The following is a 21039-nucleotide window of genomic DNA, read 5'->3' as shown; positions in this document are numbered from 1 at the left end:
CACATCTGGTCATTAGTGAACCAGTTGGGTTTTTATAACAATCTGGCTGCTTCATTGTCACTTTTATTGAAACCTGTCTTTTATTTCCAAATTTTAAAAAGTCTGACTTTAAATTTTCAAATTGCCATAGTGGGATTTGAACTCATAATCTTTGTATCATTAGTTAGTTAACGTTAATATCATGCTGCATATAATACACCAATGTTGGCATGCATTATATGTCAATTTTGGGTCTACATACTGCTAAAGCAAAATTATCTCATGATTATAACTGTTTTCTTCCAGTTCTCTCAAAGAAGGAGCCTCTTTTGAGCCATGTCTGTAGGATAGGGGGACATACGGAACAAACTGGCTAAAGGCAAATGCAGGACAGGCACTTGAGAGTAGTTCTTCAGCCAGAGTAATTAGCACCTGAACTGGGAGCTGGATAGAAGGTTAGAGGCAAACAACGCTGGAGATTTTAAACAATTAAATATTGTAATGATCAGGGTGAGAGAAACAAAGACTACAGTACCCATAAGCTATTATTCTGACAGTTACACCCTACAGCACTGAATCTGGTGCACTTTGCAGGATCAGCGAGAGTGGACGTCATTTGTAAAGAAGAAAAGAACGTAAGATTTTGTGTTTATATCTCACCTTTTGCAACCTTAAGAGGCCCCAAAGTGCTTTACAGCCAAGAAAGAACTTTTGAAGTGTAGCCACTGTTGTAATGCAAGAACTAAAGAAAAACTCACCCCTTCCCCCAAGAAAAAATAACACATTACAAAATTTTCAATTTCTCCTCTTGTATCACAATTTGATGCTCCTTAGCTGAAGGGGAAAATGAAACAGCAATGTCCCAAGAACAAACCTGTGGGATGTTAGATAGCTATTCCTGGTTTTCCTCCCTTCTTACTTTTATGCAAAGTTATTTTGGGATTTGGGATCAAGCTTTGACGGGCTCCTGGGAACTTTGACTGTTTGTTGTCCTGCATTGTTTGAACCTCAAAACTTCTGCCTGCTTTGGTTTGTGAATCTTGAATGTCAAAGTCATTTGGAGGCTTCTGCTTGTTTGGTGTCTTCCTGCTCTCTGATAAGGACCGCCGTTTTTGATAGGCACAGTCAGAACTTGGTTTTCTTGAAAGGATCTTCCTTTGGTCAGTGGTTTGGACCTGGGTTTTTTTGTTTTCTGGGAGGTTGGCATTGGAATCATCCAAAGGTTTTTCCTTACTAGTTGGAGGGCATGAAGAGTTGCGCTTGGCGTGTTTTCCTGAGTGATTCAATCTCCTCCCTCGCTGACATGGCCCACTGTTTTCAGTTGGTGAGGGTGTAGGACTTTCCCCCAAAATATGTTGCCATACGTTATAACTCTCAGCTGATGGCCCCACCAAACTTATGGTTTTATGATTGTTTATCAGCAGAACTCTTGTCAGTTTTTGATTGACCAAGCTGCACCTGAGGAATATCTCATTCTTCTCAGAGGGTTTTATCACAGTTAGATCAACTTGATGTACCCTCAGTTCCAGTTGGATTTTATGGATATGTTCACAAATCGCTGACTTGATTTGGGATAGCCTTTCAAGGCAATTGGATGCTCCTGTTGGGTATAAATGTATCTTATACAGCTCACCATCAGAAACCATTTCAATGTTATTGGAATATGCTTCAAGAAGACGATGAAACTCTTTCGTGCCAAATGCCTGCAGGTAATTGAAAACCAATTTATCAACAATGAAACTTAAGTGAGGAGTAGAAGAATAGCTAGTTGAAGAATGAGATGAATATGCATTGAGGCTACTATCATACTTTTCAGTGCTGCTATGTCCCACTGTCTCCTGAAGTCCAAGTGCGCTCCTATGAGTGTATGGAGATATATCTTCAATGTCACTGGAGCTGGTAACTGGCAGAGAAGATGGAGAAGAAACCAAAGGCAATGGGGAACTATTGTTTTTATCAGAATAGACTCTTGATACACAAGATCTTGATTGGATATTCAAGGCATACTTGCCAGCATCATAATCATCCCCCTCGCTGGCTGTTGATGAATCTGAGCTACTACCAGAGACATTTGTTTGCCTGTAATTTCTAAATGCTCCAGATTGTAAGTATTTCTCATCTTTATCGAGTCTCCTTTTATTGGCTGAATGTCTTAGATCGGTGACTTCTTGTGGTGATCGATGGAGAATCAAGTTCATAAGATCACTCCGAAGGTTCTTTAAAGAAGAGAAAGAACCTTTGATCTCCACAATGCAGCCTTTGGAATTTACAACTTGAAAATCATGTCTGAAGATTAATTGACGAGCCTTCCCTTTGGGAAAGTGGCTTGTGTCCAGTTTTGTACTCACAAACAGCATCACCTGCAAGGTCAAAAAGGAACATCTAATTAACACAACATACCCTTCATTGCCTGCCTTCCCACCATCTTAGGCCATAAACAGTTCTTCCAGGTGAAATGCCAATTTGCACATAATCCTTCCAATTTAGCTTATTAAATTCGTGCTCATGGTCTCGTCTCTACACTGGGAAGACCAAACACAGACTGGGTCATTACTAAGTGAATACCTCCATTCAGTCTGTAAGCATGACCCCAAGTTTCCAGGTTTCTCACTTTAACTGCTGCCCCTACTCTTCCTTCACTGTCCTCAGCTTATCAGTTCCAATGATACTCCATATGAGCTCAAGGAACAGCATCTCATCTTTTGCTTATGCACTTGACAGCCTTGACGGTCCCAATACTGAATTTAACAATTTAGATCACAGTCCATTTTCTCAGGCTATAGGTGCTGGTAATGGTTCTGCTGTAAAGATTTGCATCTAGACTGGACTCTTCTTTCATTATTTGTCGTATTACCACTTGCCTTGCATCATCATTACTTTAGTCATGTAATCACTTCTGCCCTCCACACTATCACAGACCTCTCGTTGTTCTTTCCCACCCCCTCCCCCTTTTCACTTGCTCTGTAAATTGTTCTCCCAGTTCTGTTGAAAGATGCTCCATGGAATGTGTCAGTCCCCAACTGGCGAGCAGCATTGGACTGTCTGCCTGGTGCCCTGAAATTACTTCCACTCAAATAAATATCAATATCAAATTTAGTGTAAAGTTAAGACCAGAATTAAGTTGGTACCTGATTTTGGCTAGAACGGAATTACTTCTCCCCCAAAGTATATACCTGTTCATCATCAGCATTGTTGTGTCCTTTTTCAACCTCACGTACTTCCAATTTGTACTTTGTCCCATCCAACACCAGTACCTGTTCGCGTTTAAGGACATTGTTTGCATCTGTAAGGAAGAAATAATTTTAAGGAACACCTACAGTAGATCCCATGACCTCATAGATAGGTAAGACCTAACTAGGTAACTGAGAATGCTGCCTGTGGCACCTCTGAAGGCCACTTACAATAAGGTTAGAATTTAACTATGCTTACCCTAATTACATAGACAGGGAGCATAGAAGTTCTTCTTCCAATTCCACACTTAACATAAGAAAGAAATGTGAGAAATAGGAGGAGGGATATACAGTTCAAGAAAGGAGGGAGAGAGAAAACAGGGAACTACAGCCTAGTTAGGTTGATATTAGTCATGAGGAAAATGCTAGAATTTATTATTAACAAAGTCTCAACAATAAACTCAGAAAATATTAGTGTGATCAGACAGAATCAACATGGTTTTATGAAAACAAAATCATGTTTGACAGATTTATTAAGAGCTTTTTGAAGATGTAATTAATAGGGTAGACAAAGGGAAGCCAGTAGATGTGGTATACCTGGATTTTTAAAAGACATTCGATAAAATACCACATAAAAGGCTGACATGCAAGATAAGGGCTCACAGAGTTGGGGTGATACATTAGAATGAATGGAAGAGAGGTTAAAGTATAGGAAGCAGAGAATGGGGATAAATGGGGCATTTTCAAATTGCCAGGTTGTAACTAGTGGAACGCTGCAAGAATTAGCTGGGCCTCAGCTATTTACAATCAGTATTAATGATTTAGATGAACAGACCGAGAGTAATGTATCCAAGTTTGCTGACAATGCAAAGATGATGGGAATGTAAACTCTGAGGAGGAGGCAGTACGGCTGCAAAGAGATACAGACAGGTTAAGCAAGTGGGCAACAAACTGGCAGATGGAATATATTGTGGGAAACTGTGAGGTTACTCACTTTGATAGTAAGAATAGAAAAGCAGGGTTATTTTTTAGAAACGGGTGAAACTTCTAAATGTTGATGGTCAGAGGGGCTTGAGTGTATTTGCATAACACACAGAAAGTTAGCAGCAAGCAACTAGGAAGGTAAATGGCATGTTGGCCTTTATTGCAAGGTGCTTGAAGTAAAAGAATACGGAAGTCTTTCTACAATTGTTAAAAGCTTTGGAGAGACCATATTTGGAAGCGCTGTGCACAGTTTTTGTCTCCATATTTAAAGAAGGATATACTTGCATTGGAGGCAGTACAGCAAACATTCAATAGATTGATCCCTGAGAGGAATTGGTTGTCTTATGTTGAGGGGCTGAGTAAATTGGGCCTATACTCTCTGGAGTTTAGAAAAATGGTAGGTGATCTCATTGAAATGTACACGATTCTTAAGGGGCTTGACAGGGTAGACACAGAGTTTGTTTCCTATGGCTGGGGAATCTAAAACAAGGGGATACAGTGTCAGGATAAGGGGTCAATCATTTAGGACTGAGGTGAGAAGAAATTTTGACACTCAAAGGGTTGTGAATCTTTGGAACTCTCTACCTCAGAAAGTTGTGCGTGCTCCATTGTTGAGCATGTTTAAAACTGAGGTAGATAGATTTTTGGTCTCTTGGAATAAAGGAGTGGGCAGTAAAGTGGAGTTGAGGCAGAAGATCATCCATGATCATATTGAATGGTGAAGCAGGTTCAGGGACTGTATGGTTGGCTTCCTATTTCTTGTGGTCTATTCAGACCCTCAAGCTGGCTGTGCCATTCAATAAGATCATGTCTGATCTTCTACCTCAACTCCACCTTCCCACACTATCCCCATGCCCCTTAATTTCCTTAATCCCAAAAAATCTATTAATCCCTCTCTTGAATATACTCAACAACTGAGCACCTACAACTTTGAGAGGTGGAAACTTTCAAATCTTCACAACTCTGAGTGAAGAAATTTCTCTTCCTCCCAGTCCTAAATGGCCAACCCCTTATTCTGATACTATGACCCTTAGTTTGTGACGCCTCAGCCAGAGGAAACATCCTCCCAGTATCTACCCTGTCAAACCCCTTAAGAATTTTATATGTTTCAATAAGAACACCTATCATTCTTTTAAATTCCAGGGAACACAGGCCTTGGTCTACTCAATTTATCTCGTAGAATAATCCCTAATCCCGGGAATCAGTTTTGACACCTTTGTTGTTCTTCCCCTAAGGTAGTGTTAGAGGAAATACAGTAAGAATTTATTGAAAGGGAATGAATTACTTAAAATCTCCAGGCACGCCAGTGCTACCAAGCACATTAACAGTTAAAGGTTACCAGATGAACCTTGCAAAGCCTTAGGGCTTGCAAACAACAGAAAGGCCTTGGGAGCCGGACTGGAGTCAGAGGATGACAACAATATAGATTAAGTGTGCTCTTCAACAAATAAGGAAAGGACAGCCTAGACAGGGGGAGAGGTCTCTGCCTGCGTGAAAGAGCACGAATGATGTAACCTATATGCTGACAAGATTGGAATTTGAACATTGATCTTGTACATGATCAGAAGTGTAAAAACTAAACTGTATGCTTGTAATTTAGCTGAGTGCTATCTCAAGCTGCCTTGAGATGGGTCTCTCCTTGCAATTGCTCGAATAAATGATTGTGACCTGTACCTGAGCCTCCTGTGATCCATTGGTCAAAGATGCCACAACAGTAGATATATCCTTCCTTAGATAAGAAGTCCAAACATGTACACAGTAATTCAGATGAGGTCTTACTAAGGCCTTATACTATTGCAGTAAGACTTCTTTACTCTTATATGCCAAGTTGTTTGTGATAAAGGCTAATAGTCTATTTGCCTTCCTAATTATTTGCTGTACCTGCATGTTAACATTTTGTGTTTGTGTACAAGGACTCCCAGGTCCCTCCGAATACTTTTGAGGTTACTGTAACCCTCTGATTGGAATCCATACAGCAGCAATTGCCACCACTACTCTTCCGCAGATCTGGATCTCTACTTTCCCTAATCCAAGCCTCTGCATCTCCCATATCCTGGGCATCACCCCCATACAGAGATGAGGAGAAACTTCTTTAGCCAGAGAGTGGTGAATCTATGGAATTCATTGCCACAGAAGGTTGTGGAGGCCAGGTCATTGAGTGCATTTAAGACTGAGATAGATAGGTTCTTGATTGGTAAGGGGGTCAAAGGTTACGGGGAGAAGGCGGGAGAATGGGGTTGAGAAACTTATCAGCCATGATTGAATGGCAGAGCAGATTCGATGGGCCGAATAGCCTAATTTCTGCTCCTGTGTCTTATGGTCTTATGCCACCAATCCCAGCCTCCGCTTCTCGATCACAGCTTGTGCCCTTTCTGCTTGCCACCAACCACAACCCACCTTCCCAGCCACATACCCTCCAGACATGAGTGCCCCTTCCTAATGTCAGCTCAAATACCTTCCTCCTTCTCAAAGATGACGTAAGCACAGTCTTTAACACTGGTTGGATATTCCACGTCCAGCACTTCACCCCCTCCATTTCTTGGCTTCTGGAAATAAATGGTCAGTTTATCCAACATCCGTGGCACAGGGATGGTTTTGGGAACATTCAGAACCTGAATTTTCTTTGGATTTTGTGACATCATTCCTGGTTCCTGGAATCTGTGGAGCACAAATTTTTAGTTGAATTAGATTTTATTTTGACTTTGTGTACATCTGTCCAAACAACGCTTAGATAGAGCATAAAAACAGAAAATGCTGGAAAAACTCAGCAGGTCTGACAGCATCTGTGGAGAAAGAAACAGAGTTAACGTTTTGAGTCTGTGTGACTCTTCTTCAGAGTGCGCAGACTCAAAACATCAACTCCGTTTCTCTCTCCATAGATGCTGTCAGACTTGCTGAGTTTTTCCAGCCCATTTTCTGTTTTTATTTCATATTTCCAGCATCCGCAGTATTTTGCTTTGAACTTAAGATTGAGCAGGTAAGGGAAGATGCAGAATATTTTTAAACAGAACAGGTTGATATGATCTGGAGTGCAATGCCTGAAGGGGTGGTGGGAGCATAATTCAATATTAACTTTCAAAAGAAAATATGATATACACTTAAATAGAAAATATTTGCAAGGCTCTAGGGAAAGAGCAGAGAGTGAGGCGAATTGGCCATTGCTTGCAAAGAGCCAGCACAGACAAGATTGGCTAAATGGCCTACCTCTGTGCTATATGATTCTAAGCACTGCCGTACGAATAGGACCTCTAAGAACCCAGAGCTGGATAGCTGTGTAGATGAATTGAAAGTTACAACAATAAGCAGAGATAGATACAGTGAAATGCTTGTGGAACATTGTGGTTCCTGAGCAGCTGGGGAAGGAAATGGTGCAGGATGAATTAAGTCAAAGGCAAGGCCGGATGGACATTGTGGGACTGGGGACAAAATAAACTTTCTTGGACGTTTCCTTTAGAAGATTGGAACGGTTAGGGTAGATCTGACAAAATTGTACATGGTCTGTGGAAGAAGTGGGCTTGTTGGGCTAAAAAACCTCTTCTCATTTTGTTGCTTATTACAGAATGAGAGACTGCCAATAAAGAGAGAACTTGCATTTAGCCCTGTCACAATCTCAGAACATCCCAAAGATGAACTTTTGAAATGTGGTAACTATTGTCATGTAGGAAATGTAGCAGCAAATTTGCACACAATGAGCTCACAATGAGCACTGAGATAAGTCGGTCTCAGTGATATAAAAACAAAGTGCTGGAAAAACTTAGCAGGTCTGGCAGCATCTGTGGAGAGAGAAAAACAGAGTTAACATTGAGTCCAATATGACTCTTCTTTGGAAGCTCTGAAGAAATGACCAAGACTTCTAAGAGGCAATTAATCTTTTCGACTGTGAGTTTACACAGGGTCATAGAATATTCTGAAGTAGGGTGGACCACTGACGAAAAGTTGCAGCCTCTTCCAGATAAGTATCCACAGTAGCAGGAGCAGCAAATACAGCATTCTACACAGTCACATGCAGGTGGATAGAACAGAGCATGGCTGCAGGGCACCACATTAACAAAAGGTTATACTGTCAGCATAGGATCTCTAGTTCAAGAGTCAGTGTCTTGTACCTTTTAGAGCAGCAGTGCCTGCAAAGGCTATGGCTCTGGTAGCAGGTGGTTGCAGACCTCTGCACCGCTTGGAGAAAGACACAACACCGTAAGACCATAAGACATAGGAGTAGAAATTAGGCCATTCGAGTCTGCTCCGCCATTCAATCATGGCTGATAAGTTTCTCAGCCCCATTCTCCCGTCTTCTCCCCGTAACCTTTGATCCCCTTACCAATCAAGAACCTATCTATCTCAGTCTTAAATACACTCAATGACCTGGCCTCCACAGCCTTCTGTGCCAATGAATTCCATACATTCACCACTCTCTGGCTAAAGAAGTTTCTCCTCATCTCTTTTCTAAAAGGTCTTCCCTTTACTCTGAGGTTGTGCCCTCGGGTCCTAGTCTCTCCTACTAATGGAAACATCGTCCCCACGTCCACTCTATCCAGGCCTTTCAGTATTCTGTAAGTTTCAATCAAATCCCCCCTCATCCTTCTAAATCCATCAAGTATAGACCCAGAGTCCTCAAACATTCCTCATATGTTAAGCCGTTCATTCCTGGGATCATTCTTGGAAACCTCCTCTGGACCCTCTCCAGGGCCAGCACATCCTTCCTGAGATACGGGGCCCAAAATTGCTCACAATATTCTAACTGTGGTCTGACCAGAGCCTTATAAAGCCTCAGCAGTACATCCCTGCTTTTATATTCTAGTCCTCTCAAAATAAATGCCAACATTGAATTTGCCATCCTAACTACCGACTCAACCTGCAAGGTAACCTTAAGAGAATCCTGGACTAGGACTCCCAAGTCCCTTTGCACTCCAGATTTCTGAATTCTCTCCCCATTTAGAAAATAGTCTGTGCCTCTATTCTTCCTACCAAAGTGCATGGCCTCACACTTCTCCATGTTGTATTCCATCTGCCACTTCTTTGCCCATTCTCCTAACCTGTCCAAATCCTTCTGCAGCCTCCCCGCCTCCTCAATACAACCTGTCCCTCCACCTATCACTGTATCATCTGCAAACTTAGCCAGGATGCCCTCAGTTCCTTCATCTAGACCATTAATGTATAAAGTGAAAAGTTGTGGTCCCGACACTGACCCCTGTGGAACTCCACTAGTCACCGGCTGCCATCCTGAGAAGGACCCCCTTATCCCCACTCTCTGTCTCCTGCCAGACAGCCAATCTTCTATCCATGCTAGCACCTTGCCTCTAACACCATGGGCTCTTATCTTACTGAGCAGCCTCCTGTGCGGCACCTTGTCAAAGGCCTTCTGGAAGTCTAAGTAGATAACATCCATTGGCTCTCCTTTGTCTAACCTACTTGTTACCTCCTCAAAGAATTCTAACAGATTTGTCAGGCATGACCTCCCCTTGATGAAACCATGCTGACTTTGCCCGATTTTACCATGCACTTCCAAGTATTCTGAAATCTCATCCTTAATAATGGACTCTAAAATCTTACCAACCACCGAGGTCAGGCTAATCGGCCTGTAATTTCCCGTCTTTTGCCTCACTCCCTTCTTAAACAGGGGAGTTACATTAGCGATTTTCCAGTCCTCTGGGACCCTCCCTGACTCCAGTGATTCCTGAAAGATCACCACTAACACCTCCACTATCTCTTCAGCTATCTCCTTCAGAACTCTGGGGTGTAATCCATCTGGTCCAGGTGATTTATCCACCTTCAGACCTTTCAGTTTTCCTAGCACCTTCTCCTTGGTAATGGCCACCATACTCACCTTTACCCCCTGACTCTCTTGAACTTTGGGGATGTCACTCGTGTCTTCCACTGTGAAGACTGACACAAAGTACCTATTCAGTTCCTCCGCCATTTCTTTGTTCCCCACCACTACGTCTCCAGCGTCATTTTCCAGTGGCTCAATGTCCACTTTTGCCTCTCTCTTACCCTTTATATATCTAAAAAAACCTCTTGCAATCTTCTTTTATATTACTGGCTAGTTTACCCTCATATTTAATCTTCTCCCTCCTTATTTCTTTATTAGTTGTCCTCTGTTGGTCTTTGTGGGCTTCCCAATCCCCTGGTTTTCCACTGCTCTTCTCCACATTGTATGCTTTCTCTTTAGCTTTTATGCTGTCCCTGACTTCCCTTGTCAGCCATGGTTGCCTCGTCCTCCCTTTAGTATGCTTCTTCTTCCTAGGGATGGATTTTTGCTGTGTCTCCCAAATTACTCCCAGAAACTCCTGCCATTGCTGTTCCACTGTCTTTCCTGCTAGGCTCATCTCCCAGTCAATTCTGGCCAGCTCCTCCCTCATGCCTCTGTAGTTGCCTTTATTCAACTGTAATACCGGTACATCTGATTCCAGCCTTTTCCTCTCAAATTGTAGGGTAAATTCTATCATATTATGGTCACTTCCTCCTAAGGGTTCCTTCACCTTAAGCTCCCTTATCAAATCTGCCTCATTACACATCACTAAATCTAGAATTGCCTGTTCCCTAGTGGGCTCCACCACAAGCTGCTCCAAAAAGCCATCTCGTAGACATTCCACAAATTCCTTTTCTTGGGATCCACTACCAACCTGATTTTCCCAGTCTACCTGCATATTGAAATCCCCCATGATCACTGTAACCTTGCCTTTCTTACACACCTTTTCTATCTGCTGGTGTATCTTGTGCCCCACATCCTGACTACTGTTCGGAGGCCTGTACATAACTCCCATTATGGTTTTTTCACCTTTGCGGTTCCTCAACTCTAACCACACAGATTCTACATCATCTGACCTTACATCATTCCTTGCTATCGATTTAATTTCGTTTCTTACTAACAAAGCAACCCCACCCCCTCTGCCAACCTGCCTAGCTTTTCGATAGGATGTATATCCTTGGATATTTAGCTCCCAGTCCTGGTCCCCTTGCAGCCATGTCTCTGTAATGCCCACCATATCATACCTGCCAATTTCAATCTGCGCCACAAGCTCATTTACCTTATTTCTTATACTGCATGCATTCAGATACAACACCTTCAGTCCTGTATTTCCCAACCCCTTTCTCATTGTCATCCCTTTATCTGATTTGCTTGAAGTTAGATTCCTAGCCCTTTCCAAACACTCTGTCCTATTTTGTGTTCTGGAGACGTTAATAGCCTCTCCAGGGCTCTCCTTTCTTTTCAGTTTTTTCATAGTTTTCCATGAAGTTGAATCCACCCCTACATGCTAATCTGCTGCTTTGTTTCCCATTTGTCATACTTCTTAGAGTTTTACCCTTCCTTCCACCGCCCCCCCCCCCCACCCCCCCCCACACCACTTTCTAGTTTAAAGTCCTGTTGACCACCCTATTTACCCTTTTCACTAGAACATTGGTCCCAGATCAGTTCAGGTGGAGACCATCCCAACAGTACAGAATCAATGAACCAACAATAGTAAAAGCCACTTACTGCTCCCTTTGGTGTAACAGAGGAAGCTTTTTGATTAACCTGTAGAAATTCTCCCTCTACTTCACTGACTTTTTAAATTAACTTGCAAATTTCTTTTCATTCTCAAAAAGCAAGTGTTGCTCACAAGTATTGCACATTCCTGGTTGCCCCAAGAATGTGATTGAACCACAGCAATGTGTTGAAAGCATTCTCACAGTGCTGCTGAGTATAAAGTTCGAGGATTTTGACTCAATAACAACAAAGGAATAGCAATATAAGTTCAAGTCAGAATGGTATGCGACTTGAAGGAGAACATGGAAAGATGATGATCCTATAAACTAGAAATCCAGAGAATTGGAATTCAAATCCCACCATGTAAGTTTGAAAATTTGATCTATTTCTGGAGAACGTATCTGCACATATACTTACACTTACATGCAGAAAATATCATTACTAATCTTGGAATTGCATGTACTGTTCTTCAAAAACATTATTTCTCATCACTCTCTTGTCAACATATCCACTATCGAAATATAAAGTCTGATAGAGATGAAAGGTCATCAACTCAAAACGTTAACTCTGTTTCTTTCTCCACCAGTGCTACCTAACCTGCTGAACATTTACAGCATTTTCTGTTTTTATTTATGATTTCTAGCATCCACAGTATTCAGCTTTTGTAACAAAAAACCCTAGGCAAATTGCTCCTGTCACTTTGTAACTAAAAGCTCTGGCCACTAGGTGTCACTGCACCATTCTTTTCCTCACAAATTGCTCAAAATGTTTTCTGAAAATATTTTATTCAAACTTTTTTTCATCAATAACTAAAATTTAAGTCCAAAATGTATTCAACTTGCCTTAAAACCTTCACTAAATTTCTTACTTGATGGCCTGAGCCCCTTTCAAAAGGCTTGGATTTGACAATTTGCTGAAGCTGAAGACAGGCCTGCAGTCTGAGCATGTGCAGCGTTCACAATTTCCCAAGATGCACGAGTATAATTTAAGATATAGCCAACTGATAAACTGTGTCTCTCTCAATAACTACTAAAATCTGGATGCTTACCTTTCAAAATGATTTGGAGGGGACAAATTCCTAAACCTTTATTCAAGTTTATTAACTTTTATCCTCCAAACAGCAGAAAGAACGTGTTTGTATATGACAAAGGAGCAGACTTCTTAATCTGTTCATCACAATTAGGAAATTCCTCCTTTCGAAAGCCAGTGGGCATCTTTAAACCATCCGGAAATGGACAAACAAAAAAACTGCTGAACTGCAGCTGACGACAGAAACACAGTCCTCCGCTATCAGCTACACCATCAATACAAATGACTTAATTCAACAGGCCAGAAACAGCATTTACCGGTGAGGGCCCAATATTTTACCATGCAATGCTATTTAATCTACTTAATCTGGTGTCTTCAACATTCAGGCCCGATTGTGAAAGGTGTATTTGCAATAGGTAATTTTTTAAAAACTAAGAAAACAGTCAGGGATCAGCTATTACCATTGTTTAGTGGATCCTTTCTTTGGTTCCGATGGGAGTTGGTATCTAGGAATGGAAACGCAGCCCAGGAGTCAATATCTGGAGTTGGGATACCTGACCCAGGCCACTTGCATAGGGTTATTTCATATTATGAGAAATTCAAGGCCATAAAATCTTTCATACAAACATACGTACGTACATTGAACATACGAATTAAGAGTAGGAGCATGCCACTCGGCCCTTTGAGCCTGCTCCATCATTCAATAAGATCATGGCGATCTGATTATAACCTCAACCCCACATCCCCACCTACCCCACACTCCCCCCCTTTCATTCCCTTGCTTTTCGAGAATCTAGCTACCCCTGCATTAAAAATATTCAAAGACACTTCTTCCGCACTGCCTTTTGAGGAAGGGAGTTCCAAACACTCAATTCTCCAAGAGAAAAAAATTTCTTAACTCTGTCCTAAATGGACGACCCCTTATTTTTAACAGTGATCCCCCTAGTACTAGATTCTCCCAAAAGAGGAAGCATCCTCTCCTACATCCTTCCTTAAATATGGAGACTAATAATGTACACTGTACTCCAGATGTGATCTCACCAGCGCCCTGTATAACTGAAACATAACTTCCCTACTTTTGTATTCAATTCCCCTTGGAATAAAAGATAACATTCTATTAGCTTTCCTAATTGCTTGCTGTACATGCATACTAGCCTTTTGCAATTCATGCACCATGACACCTTGATCCCTCTGCATCTCAAGAGCTCTGCAATCTCTCGCCATTTAGATGATATGCTTTCTTTTTATTTTTCCTGCCTAAATGGACAAGTTCACTCTTTCCCACATTATACTCCATTTGCCAGGTCTTTGATCACTCACTTGACTATTTATATCCCTTGTAGCTTCCTTGTGTCCTCTTCACACCTTATTATCCTACCTATCTTTATATCATCAGCAAATTTAGCAACTATACTATTGGTCCCTTCATCCAAGTCATTGATATAAATTGTAAAAAGTTGAGGCCTTAGCACTGACCCCTGTGGCACACCACTCATTGTATCTTGCCAACCAGAAAATGACCTATTTATGTCCACTCTCTGTTTCCTGTTAGCTGGCCAATCTTCTATTCATACCAATATGTTACCCCTTACAGCATGAACTTCTATTTTTTTGCAGCAACCTTTGATGTGGCACCTTCACCAGTTCCCCTTTATCCACAGCATGTTATTTCTTCAAAGAACTCCAATAAATTGACTAAACATGATTTCTCTTTCACAAAATCATGTTGACTCTGTCTGATTACCTTGATTTTTTCTAAGTGACCTGCTATATCATCTTTAATAATAGCTTTTAACATCTTCCCTATGACAAATGTTAAGCTAACTGTCCTGCAGTTTCCTGCTTTCTGTCTCCCTCCCTTTTTGAATAAAGGAGTTACATTCACTATTTTCCAATCTAATGGAACCTCCCCCGGATTTTGGGAGTCAGCACTGAAGGAGGCCATTCGGCCTATTGTGTCTGTACTGGTGCTTTGAAACATCTGCAAGTACTTCAATTTGGTATTTATGAAAGAAAAGGATGCTGACAAAATGTTGGTAGAAGCAGAGATGGTAGAGATAATGGATGGGCTGAAAAACAATAGGCAAGGTGTACTGAGAAGGATAGCTATGCTTAGAGTGGATAAGTCATCTGGTCCTGATAGCTTGCTAGCAGGTTGCTAAAGGAAGTGGGGATGGAGGTAGCAGAAAGCCTTACCATAATCTTCCAATTTTCCCCATATACAGTGGGAGATCCCAAAGGTTGGCAAGTGGCAAATTATTCAAGAAAGGGTGTAAGGACAGTCCTAGTAACAACAGACAGGTCAGTTTAACAACAGTGGTAGGGTAAGGTATTAGAAACAATAATCAGGGAATAAAATCAACATGAACTTGGGAGAGGTTTGAGTTAATTAAGGAGGGCTAGCAAGGACTTGTAAAAGGCAGATCATGCTTGACTAATTCAATTGAACTTTTTGATGAAGTAACAGAGAATATTGATGCATCAAATGGATGTTGGCTATATGGATTTTAAGAAAGCTTTTGACAAAGTACCACATAAAAGTCTGGTTAACAACATTGATGTTCATGGAATAAGAGGGTCAATGTCAGCTTGGATAAAACAAAAACTGGCTTACGGACAGAAAACAGCGAGTGGTGATAAATTATTGTTTTTCAGACTGGAGGATGGTAGACGTGGTGTTTCCCACAAGGGCCAGTACTAGGACCACTGTTTTTTATATAGTAATTATTTTGATATTGAATTACAGAGTCGACCTTCAAAATGTGTTAATGATACCTCCAAACTTGGAGGTGTGGCAAACAGTGATAACAAATGACTGCAAAAATATATGGGTAGGCTAGTAGAATAGGCAGACTATCAGCAGATGGAAGTTAATATTAAGAAATATGAGGTGATGCATTTTGGCAGAATGATTAGCAGAAGCAATATAAACTTAATGGCCGAGCTCTAAAGTGAGTGCAGGGACAGGAGGACATGGGGGCTTCAGGTTTTTTTAAATTCATTCATGGGTTGTGGGCTTTGCTGGCTGGGTCAGCATTTATTGCCCATCCCTAGTTGCCCTTGAGAAGGTGGTGGTGAGCTGCCTTCTTGAATCACTGCAGTCCATATGGTGTAGGTACCCACAGTGCTGCCGGGAAGGGAGTTCCTGGGATTTTGACCCAGTGACAGTGAAGGAACGGCAATATATTTCCAAGTCAGGATGGTGAGTGACTTGGAGGGGAACTTCCAGGTGGTGGTGTCCCCATCTATCTGCTGCCCTTCTCCTTCTAGACGGTAGCGGTCATGGATTTGGAAGCTGCTGTCGAAGGAGCCTTGGTGAATTACTGCAGTGCATCTTGAAGTAGCTGCTGCTACTGTGCATTAGTGGTGCATATATCTTTGAAGGTGATAGGACATAATGAGAGAGTAGTTAGCAATACATCTAGGACCTTGAGCTTCATGAATAGAATTAAGTACAAAACAAGGAAATTATGTTTAACCATTATATCTAGTTTAGGTCACAACTGAGGTAATGCATCTTGTTCTGGGTCACCAAACTTAGGAAAGATGCAAAGGCCCTTAAAGAAGCAGAAGGGATTTACCAGAATGGTTCCGGGGATGAAGGATTTTGACTAGTGAAAGGGACTCAGATTTAAGGTTTTGTGCAAGGGATACAGTGGGGGATGTGAGGAAAAGCATGTTTATACAGCAAGTGTTAATGATCTGAAACTCACTGTCTATGAGGGTGGCGGAAGCAGAGGTGAGCAATGATTTCAAGAAGGAAATGGACAGACACTTAAAGGAAACAAACTTGCAGGACAACAGGGACAAGGGAGAATGAGACTGTATCACTCTATGGAGAGGCTGCACAAACTCAATGGGCTGAATGGCCTCCTGCGCCATAATAACTATATATTATATAGTATATCTTCAATTAGTCACACTCCCCTTCTCCTTCCCCATAGTCCTGTAATTTTTTTCATCCGCACGATAAATTTTTTGAAAATTATTATTTAATCAGTTTCTTTCAGCCTTTCAGACAGTGCATTCCAGATCATAATTTGTCCTGTTGAAAAAAATTCTGCTTCCCTTCCCTCTCCCTGATTCTTTAACCACTATTCTCCCTCGTCTTTTCATGGGCCAATTCCGAGAGTGGCACCTCATGCCACTCGAAACTCTTTTAAACGGCCACAGCACCTTCAATTCACTCCAATCGAAACCCTGGAATTCTGGCAAAACCCTGGGCAGAGGCACCCCCTTCAATCAGAGGACACCAAACACCATAAAAGTACATTTTCCTTGCCACTAAGTCAAAAAGCCTGACAACTTTTACCAGAAACTGGTTCTGCTTTACAAATCAGTTTCCTTATGACAAGTAAAAACAGAAAATGTCAGAAATACTCAAGAGGTCATACAGCGTCTGCAGGATTTCGCTTTTCCTTGTAAGAAATATCCGGCAGTGAGAGCGCAGAGGGACAGGGGGAGTTCCTGTAGCCCCCGGTCTATGGCCCTTACCTCTTCGGGGCAAAGGGGGTGGATTCGCGGCGTTTCATCGTAAAGATCGTTCACATCGCCAGCCTTTTCGCTTCTGGGCTAAGTCTCCGGGCGGGGAAAACGAAAGTGAAATCGATTGTGGAGGGCTTTTGCGTCAACAACTCTCTCCAGAGCCTCCCACAATCCATTCCATATTTACCCTCTGAGATGTTTGTTTCATACTCTGAATCACAAAGTATTGAGGAGAGTGGGAAGAGTAAGCGCTTTAAAGGGGTATGAACCCCATTTTTAAAAATGTTGGTCAATTTTGTTTTCCCTGCCCTTTAACCTTCACGCTCCCTCCCCCAGTCCCAGCCAATCCCAAATCATAGAATGACGTGGCACAAAAGGAGACTATTCGGCCCATCCTACCTGTGCCAACTGTTTGGTTGAGCTCCCACTCCCCTGCTCTTTCCCCATAGCCCTGTTATGTTCCTCTTAAGCATTTATCCTTTTGCTTCTACTGCCCTGTGTGGCACTGCATTCTGGAGCACTGTGTGAAAAACGTTTCCTCATGTTGTGCCCGGTTCTTTTACCAATCATCTTAAATCTGTGTTCCCTGGTTACTGACCTGCCATTGGAAACACGTTCTTTTTAATTACACTATCAAAACCATTCACCATGTTGAACAACTGTATTAAATTTTCTCTTGACGTTCTCTGCTCCATGTAACAGAAGGCCTTCAGCCCTGGCACCCTTGTAGTGAATCTCTTCTGCAAATAGGAATGTCAGAAGATGAAAAAAAAAAACAGGATCTGTCTAGATTACCTTCTACCATCCTTCTCGTGGAATAGTGCTAATGGAGTTGTTGGCAAGTAATAGAAATCCTCCATTAAGTAGATTGCAACAGACCCAGACCATATGTGAAGAAAAAACTCCAATGGTGGAGAGTTTTAGGAACCATGGGTTCAGTCAATTGTTTCTCCCAAGCATGTTACACATACCACACCCAAATCTCAAATTACCCACGTACTGAATCCTAAAATGTCCATTAGTTAAACATTTCCACCCACATGCCAAGGTATTTTTGACTGATAATTCCTTCCCGTTTTCCATTTTTATTCCCCTATCTTTCCCTTTCATGAAATGTGGATAATGTATTTTCACAGGTGCTAGCAGTCACCTGCTACCTCACCTCCACATCTCCGTCTTCAGCTTTGAGCCTAGATAATGATGTGGACTGTTCATCTGCGGTTGGCACTTGAGACTTATGCTGCTGTAAGTGGATTACAGTCGCTTCTAAGTAACTAAGATCATGCTCAATACTTACTGAAAAGGATTCTGTTACTGTATAATAGGTAGGTCGAATTATATAGGATAAATTTTCCAATTGTTCAGATCCAGGATAAAGGAATCCTTGCATTATATCTACTTGTTCAGAGCTGCCTTAAGAGTGTTTGATGCAATAGTGTAGAGGGAGCTTTGCTCTGGATCTAACCTGTGCTGTGCTTGTTCTAGTAGTTTGATGGAACAGTGCAGTGACCTTCTCTCCATCATAAGATCAGAAGTGGGGATGTTCACTGATGATTGCAGAATGTCCAGCACCATTCATGACTCTTCAGATACTGAAGCAGTCTGTGTCCATGTGCAGCAAGACCTGGTTAATATTCAGGCAAGTGACATTTGTGCCACACAAGTCTCACAGACAATGACCATCTCCAACAATCTAACCATCTCCCCTTGACATTCAATGGCACTACCATCGATGACGCTTAAACGATGTTTTACCTGCTGGCCGCAATGGCGGGTTTTCATGCCTTATTGTCCCAAACCCACCGCATTGTGCATTCCCGGGAAACATGCTGTTTCCATGGCAGGTGGGCTTTCATTCGCCCGCCACATCATCACCTTGTTGCTTCATTACGCCAGGCACCACATTTAAAGTACAACAGCTTCCAGCCCAGGACTGCAGCAAAGAAGACATGGACCCGAAAGGCAGGAAGGCTACAGCCCTTAGCGCTTTTTGGATGCTGTGGAAGCCCGCTGTGATATCCTCTACCCCACTTTGGCTGCAGGAAGGGAAGCTACGTTACCACACTAGGTAGACAATGCCATTCAGCCCCTCGAACCTGCCCTGCCATTTAATAAAATCATGGCTGATTTGATAGTAACCTGAAACCTGCATCCCACCTACCCCCAATAACCTTGCTTACCAAGATTCTATCCACCTCTGCCTTAAAATTATCAAAGACTCAGCTCCCACCACCTTCTCAGGAAGAGAGTTCCAAAGACTCACATTTAAATAAGCGACCCCTATTTTTAAACAGTGACCCCTTAGTTCTAGATTCTCCCACAAGAGGAAACATCCTCTCCACATCCACCCTGTCAAGGCCCCTCAGGATCCTATATATTTCAATCAAATCATCTCTTATCCTTCTAAACTCCAACAGATACAAGCCCAGCCAGTCCAACCTTTCCTCGTAAAACAACTCACCCATTCCAGGTATTAGTCTGGTAAACCTTCTGTGACAGCTTCCAACGCATTTACATCCTTCCTTAAATAAGGTGACCAATACTGTACACAGTACTCCAAATGAGGTATCACTAGTGCTCTGTACAATTGAAGCATAACCTCCCTACTTTTGTATTTTTGTATTTAATTCTCATCCGTGCAGCCAAGGTATGGCAACCATCTCATCACTCTAAATTCACACACTCAAGTCCACTACACATTCACTGACATCTCACTCACTGCCAACTCAAGGGATATTCTCACACATATACCCTCATATGTCCATCTGGCCTCATCTCCTCTGGAGACAGCCTCCTCAGCCCTCACCATCTTGAGGCCACTTGCACAGGTCAACATGCACCCCCACACACACCCTGGGATATCCTCCTTCCCCTATACAGCTCTCATTCTGCCCCTCTTCCATTGCCTTAGGCCACTTCTCCCACTTCCCCAAGCAAGACCTTGCCCTGCAGCCGTTGAAAAGTCACTCACATATGGCTGATATGTTAGGTAGATGCCTAAATGCTGCCCCTCTAAAAGTGATGTGGTGCTGTGTGTGAAGCCTGGTGCTGATGACTATGAGTGCTGACAACTATGAGTGCTGACCAAAGAAAGGTAGGCAAACAAACCTTGAAATCCCGAGCGAAGTGCATCCTACGAGGTGCACATTGCTTATGTGCTGTTTTCCTGCCGACGTGGGTGGATGATCCAGCGGGATGGGGGGGTGGTGGTTGGGGTGGGGGGGGGTGGTGGGGGGGGGGGGGGTGCGGTGGTGGGTGTGGTGTGATGGTGTGATTAGACCAACAGGCTGGCCTTAAAATTATATGCTGAGGTATTACAATGAGGCACCCAACACCCAATGGTGGGAAACTTGGTCCACCTTTGGCAGGCTGAGTGGACAATCGCAAACTGGTTTCACGCCGTTGTGAAACCGAGTGCGCCATATTGTCGTTTCATGCCACCGACCATGATCGATGCCAGCAGGCACAAAAAATCCCAGCCTATGTCTAACCTTGCTATAATATCAGGAAGTATTTAATGGAGCAGTGTAGTATATCTGAGTCCACAGCTCATTGTGCTATAACACCTCGGATTGCTTGAAGCTGCAGTCGGCACTCAAAGTAGGAAAGGGTTACATACTTTTGATTATCTTCATATCTGAGAAAAAATATCAAGCACTGAGATAAAATCACATCCACAGTAATAGGACACACAAGCATACAATGAACAAACTGTGGCCATAGTACAGATTGTCCATTTTCAGAAGCTTTAATGTTCGTTGTTGTGTTGCAAGCTAGAGAAAATACCTAAATTATTGTTAAATCAATTATCTCTGTTCTTTGTGTCTATTCTTTTCATTTTTTTATTGAAGGAAACCAAATGAAAGGTTCCAGACTGGCAGTATGGGACATGAGAAGGCTGGAAAGAGTAACAGAGAAGATGTGTTA

The 21039-nt window shown here is 42.3% G+C and overlaps 1 protein-coding gene across 3 annotated transcripts; it reads right to left on the bottom strand.

Moving 5' to 3' along the window:
* Positions 1-454: 454 nt before the first annotated feature.
* si:dkey-154b15.1 lies at positions 455-17374 on the bottom strand. Of its 3 annotated transcripts, none has more exons than XM_041189025.1 (4): positions 17122-17374; positions 6589-6791; positions 3153-3262; positions 455-2339 (listed from the first exon to the last, which is right to left on the bottom strand). In XM_041189025.1, the coding sequence occupies exons 1-4, from the start codon at positions 17157-17159 to the stop codon at positions 864-866; spliced, it is 1827 nt and encodes a 608-aa protein (XP_041044959.1). In that variant the 5' UTR covers positions 17160-17374; the 3' UTR covers positions 455-863. The 3 variants fall into 3 exon arrangements, with proteins under 3 accessions (XP_041044959.1, XP_041044960.1, XP_041044961.1); XM_041189026.1 differs by having other exon boundaries at positions 17022-17140; XM_041189027.1 differs by lacking the exon at positions 17122-17374 and adding an exon at positions 7338-7372.
* Positions 17375-21039: the final 3665 nt, after the last annotated feature.

The sequence above is a fragment of the Carcharodon carcharias genome, chromosome 6 (genome assembly GCF_017639515.1).
Source record: "Carcharodon carcharias isolate sCarCar2 chromosome 6, sCarCar2.pri, whole genome shotgun sequence".
In the NCBI taxonomy this organism is placed as follows: Eukaryota; Metazoa; Chordata; class Chondrichthyes; order Lamniformes; family Lamnidae; genus Carcharodon; species Carcharodon carcharias.
This window is presented reverse-complemented; position numbering and strand designations above follow the sequence as displayed.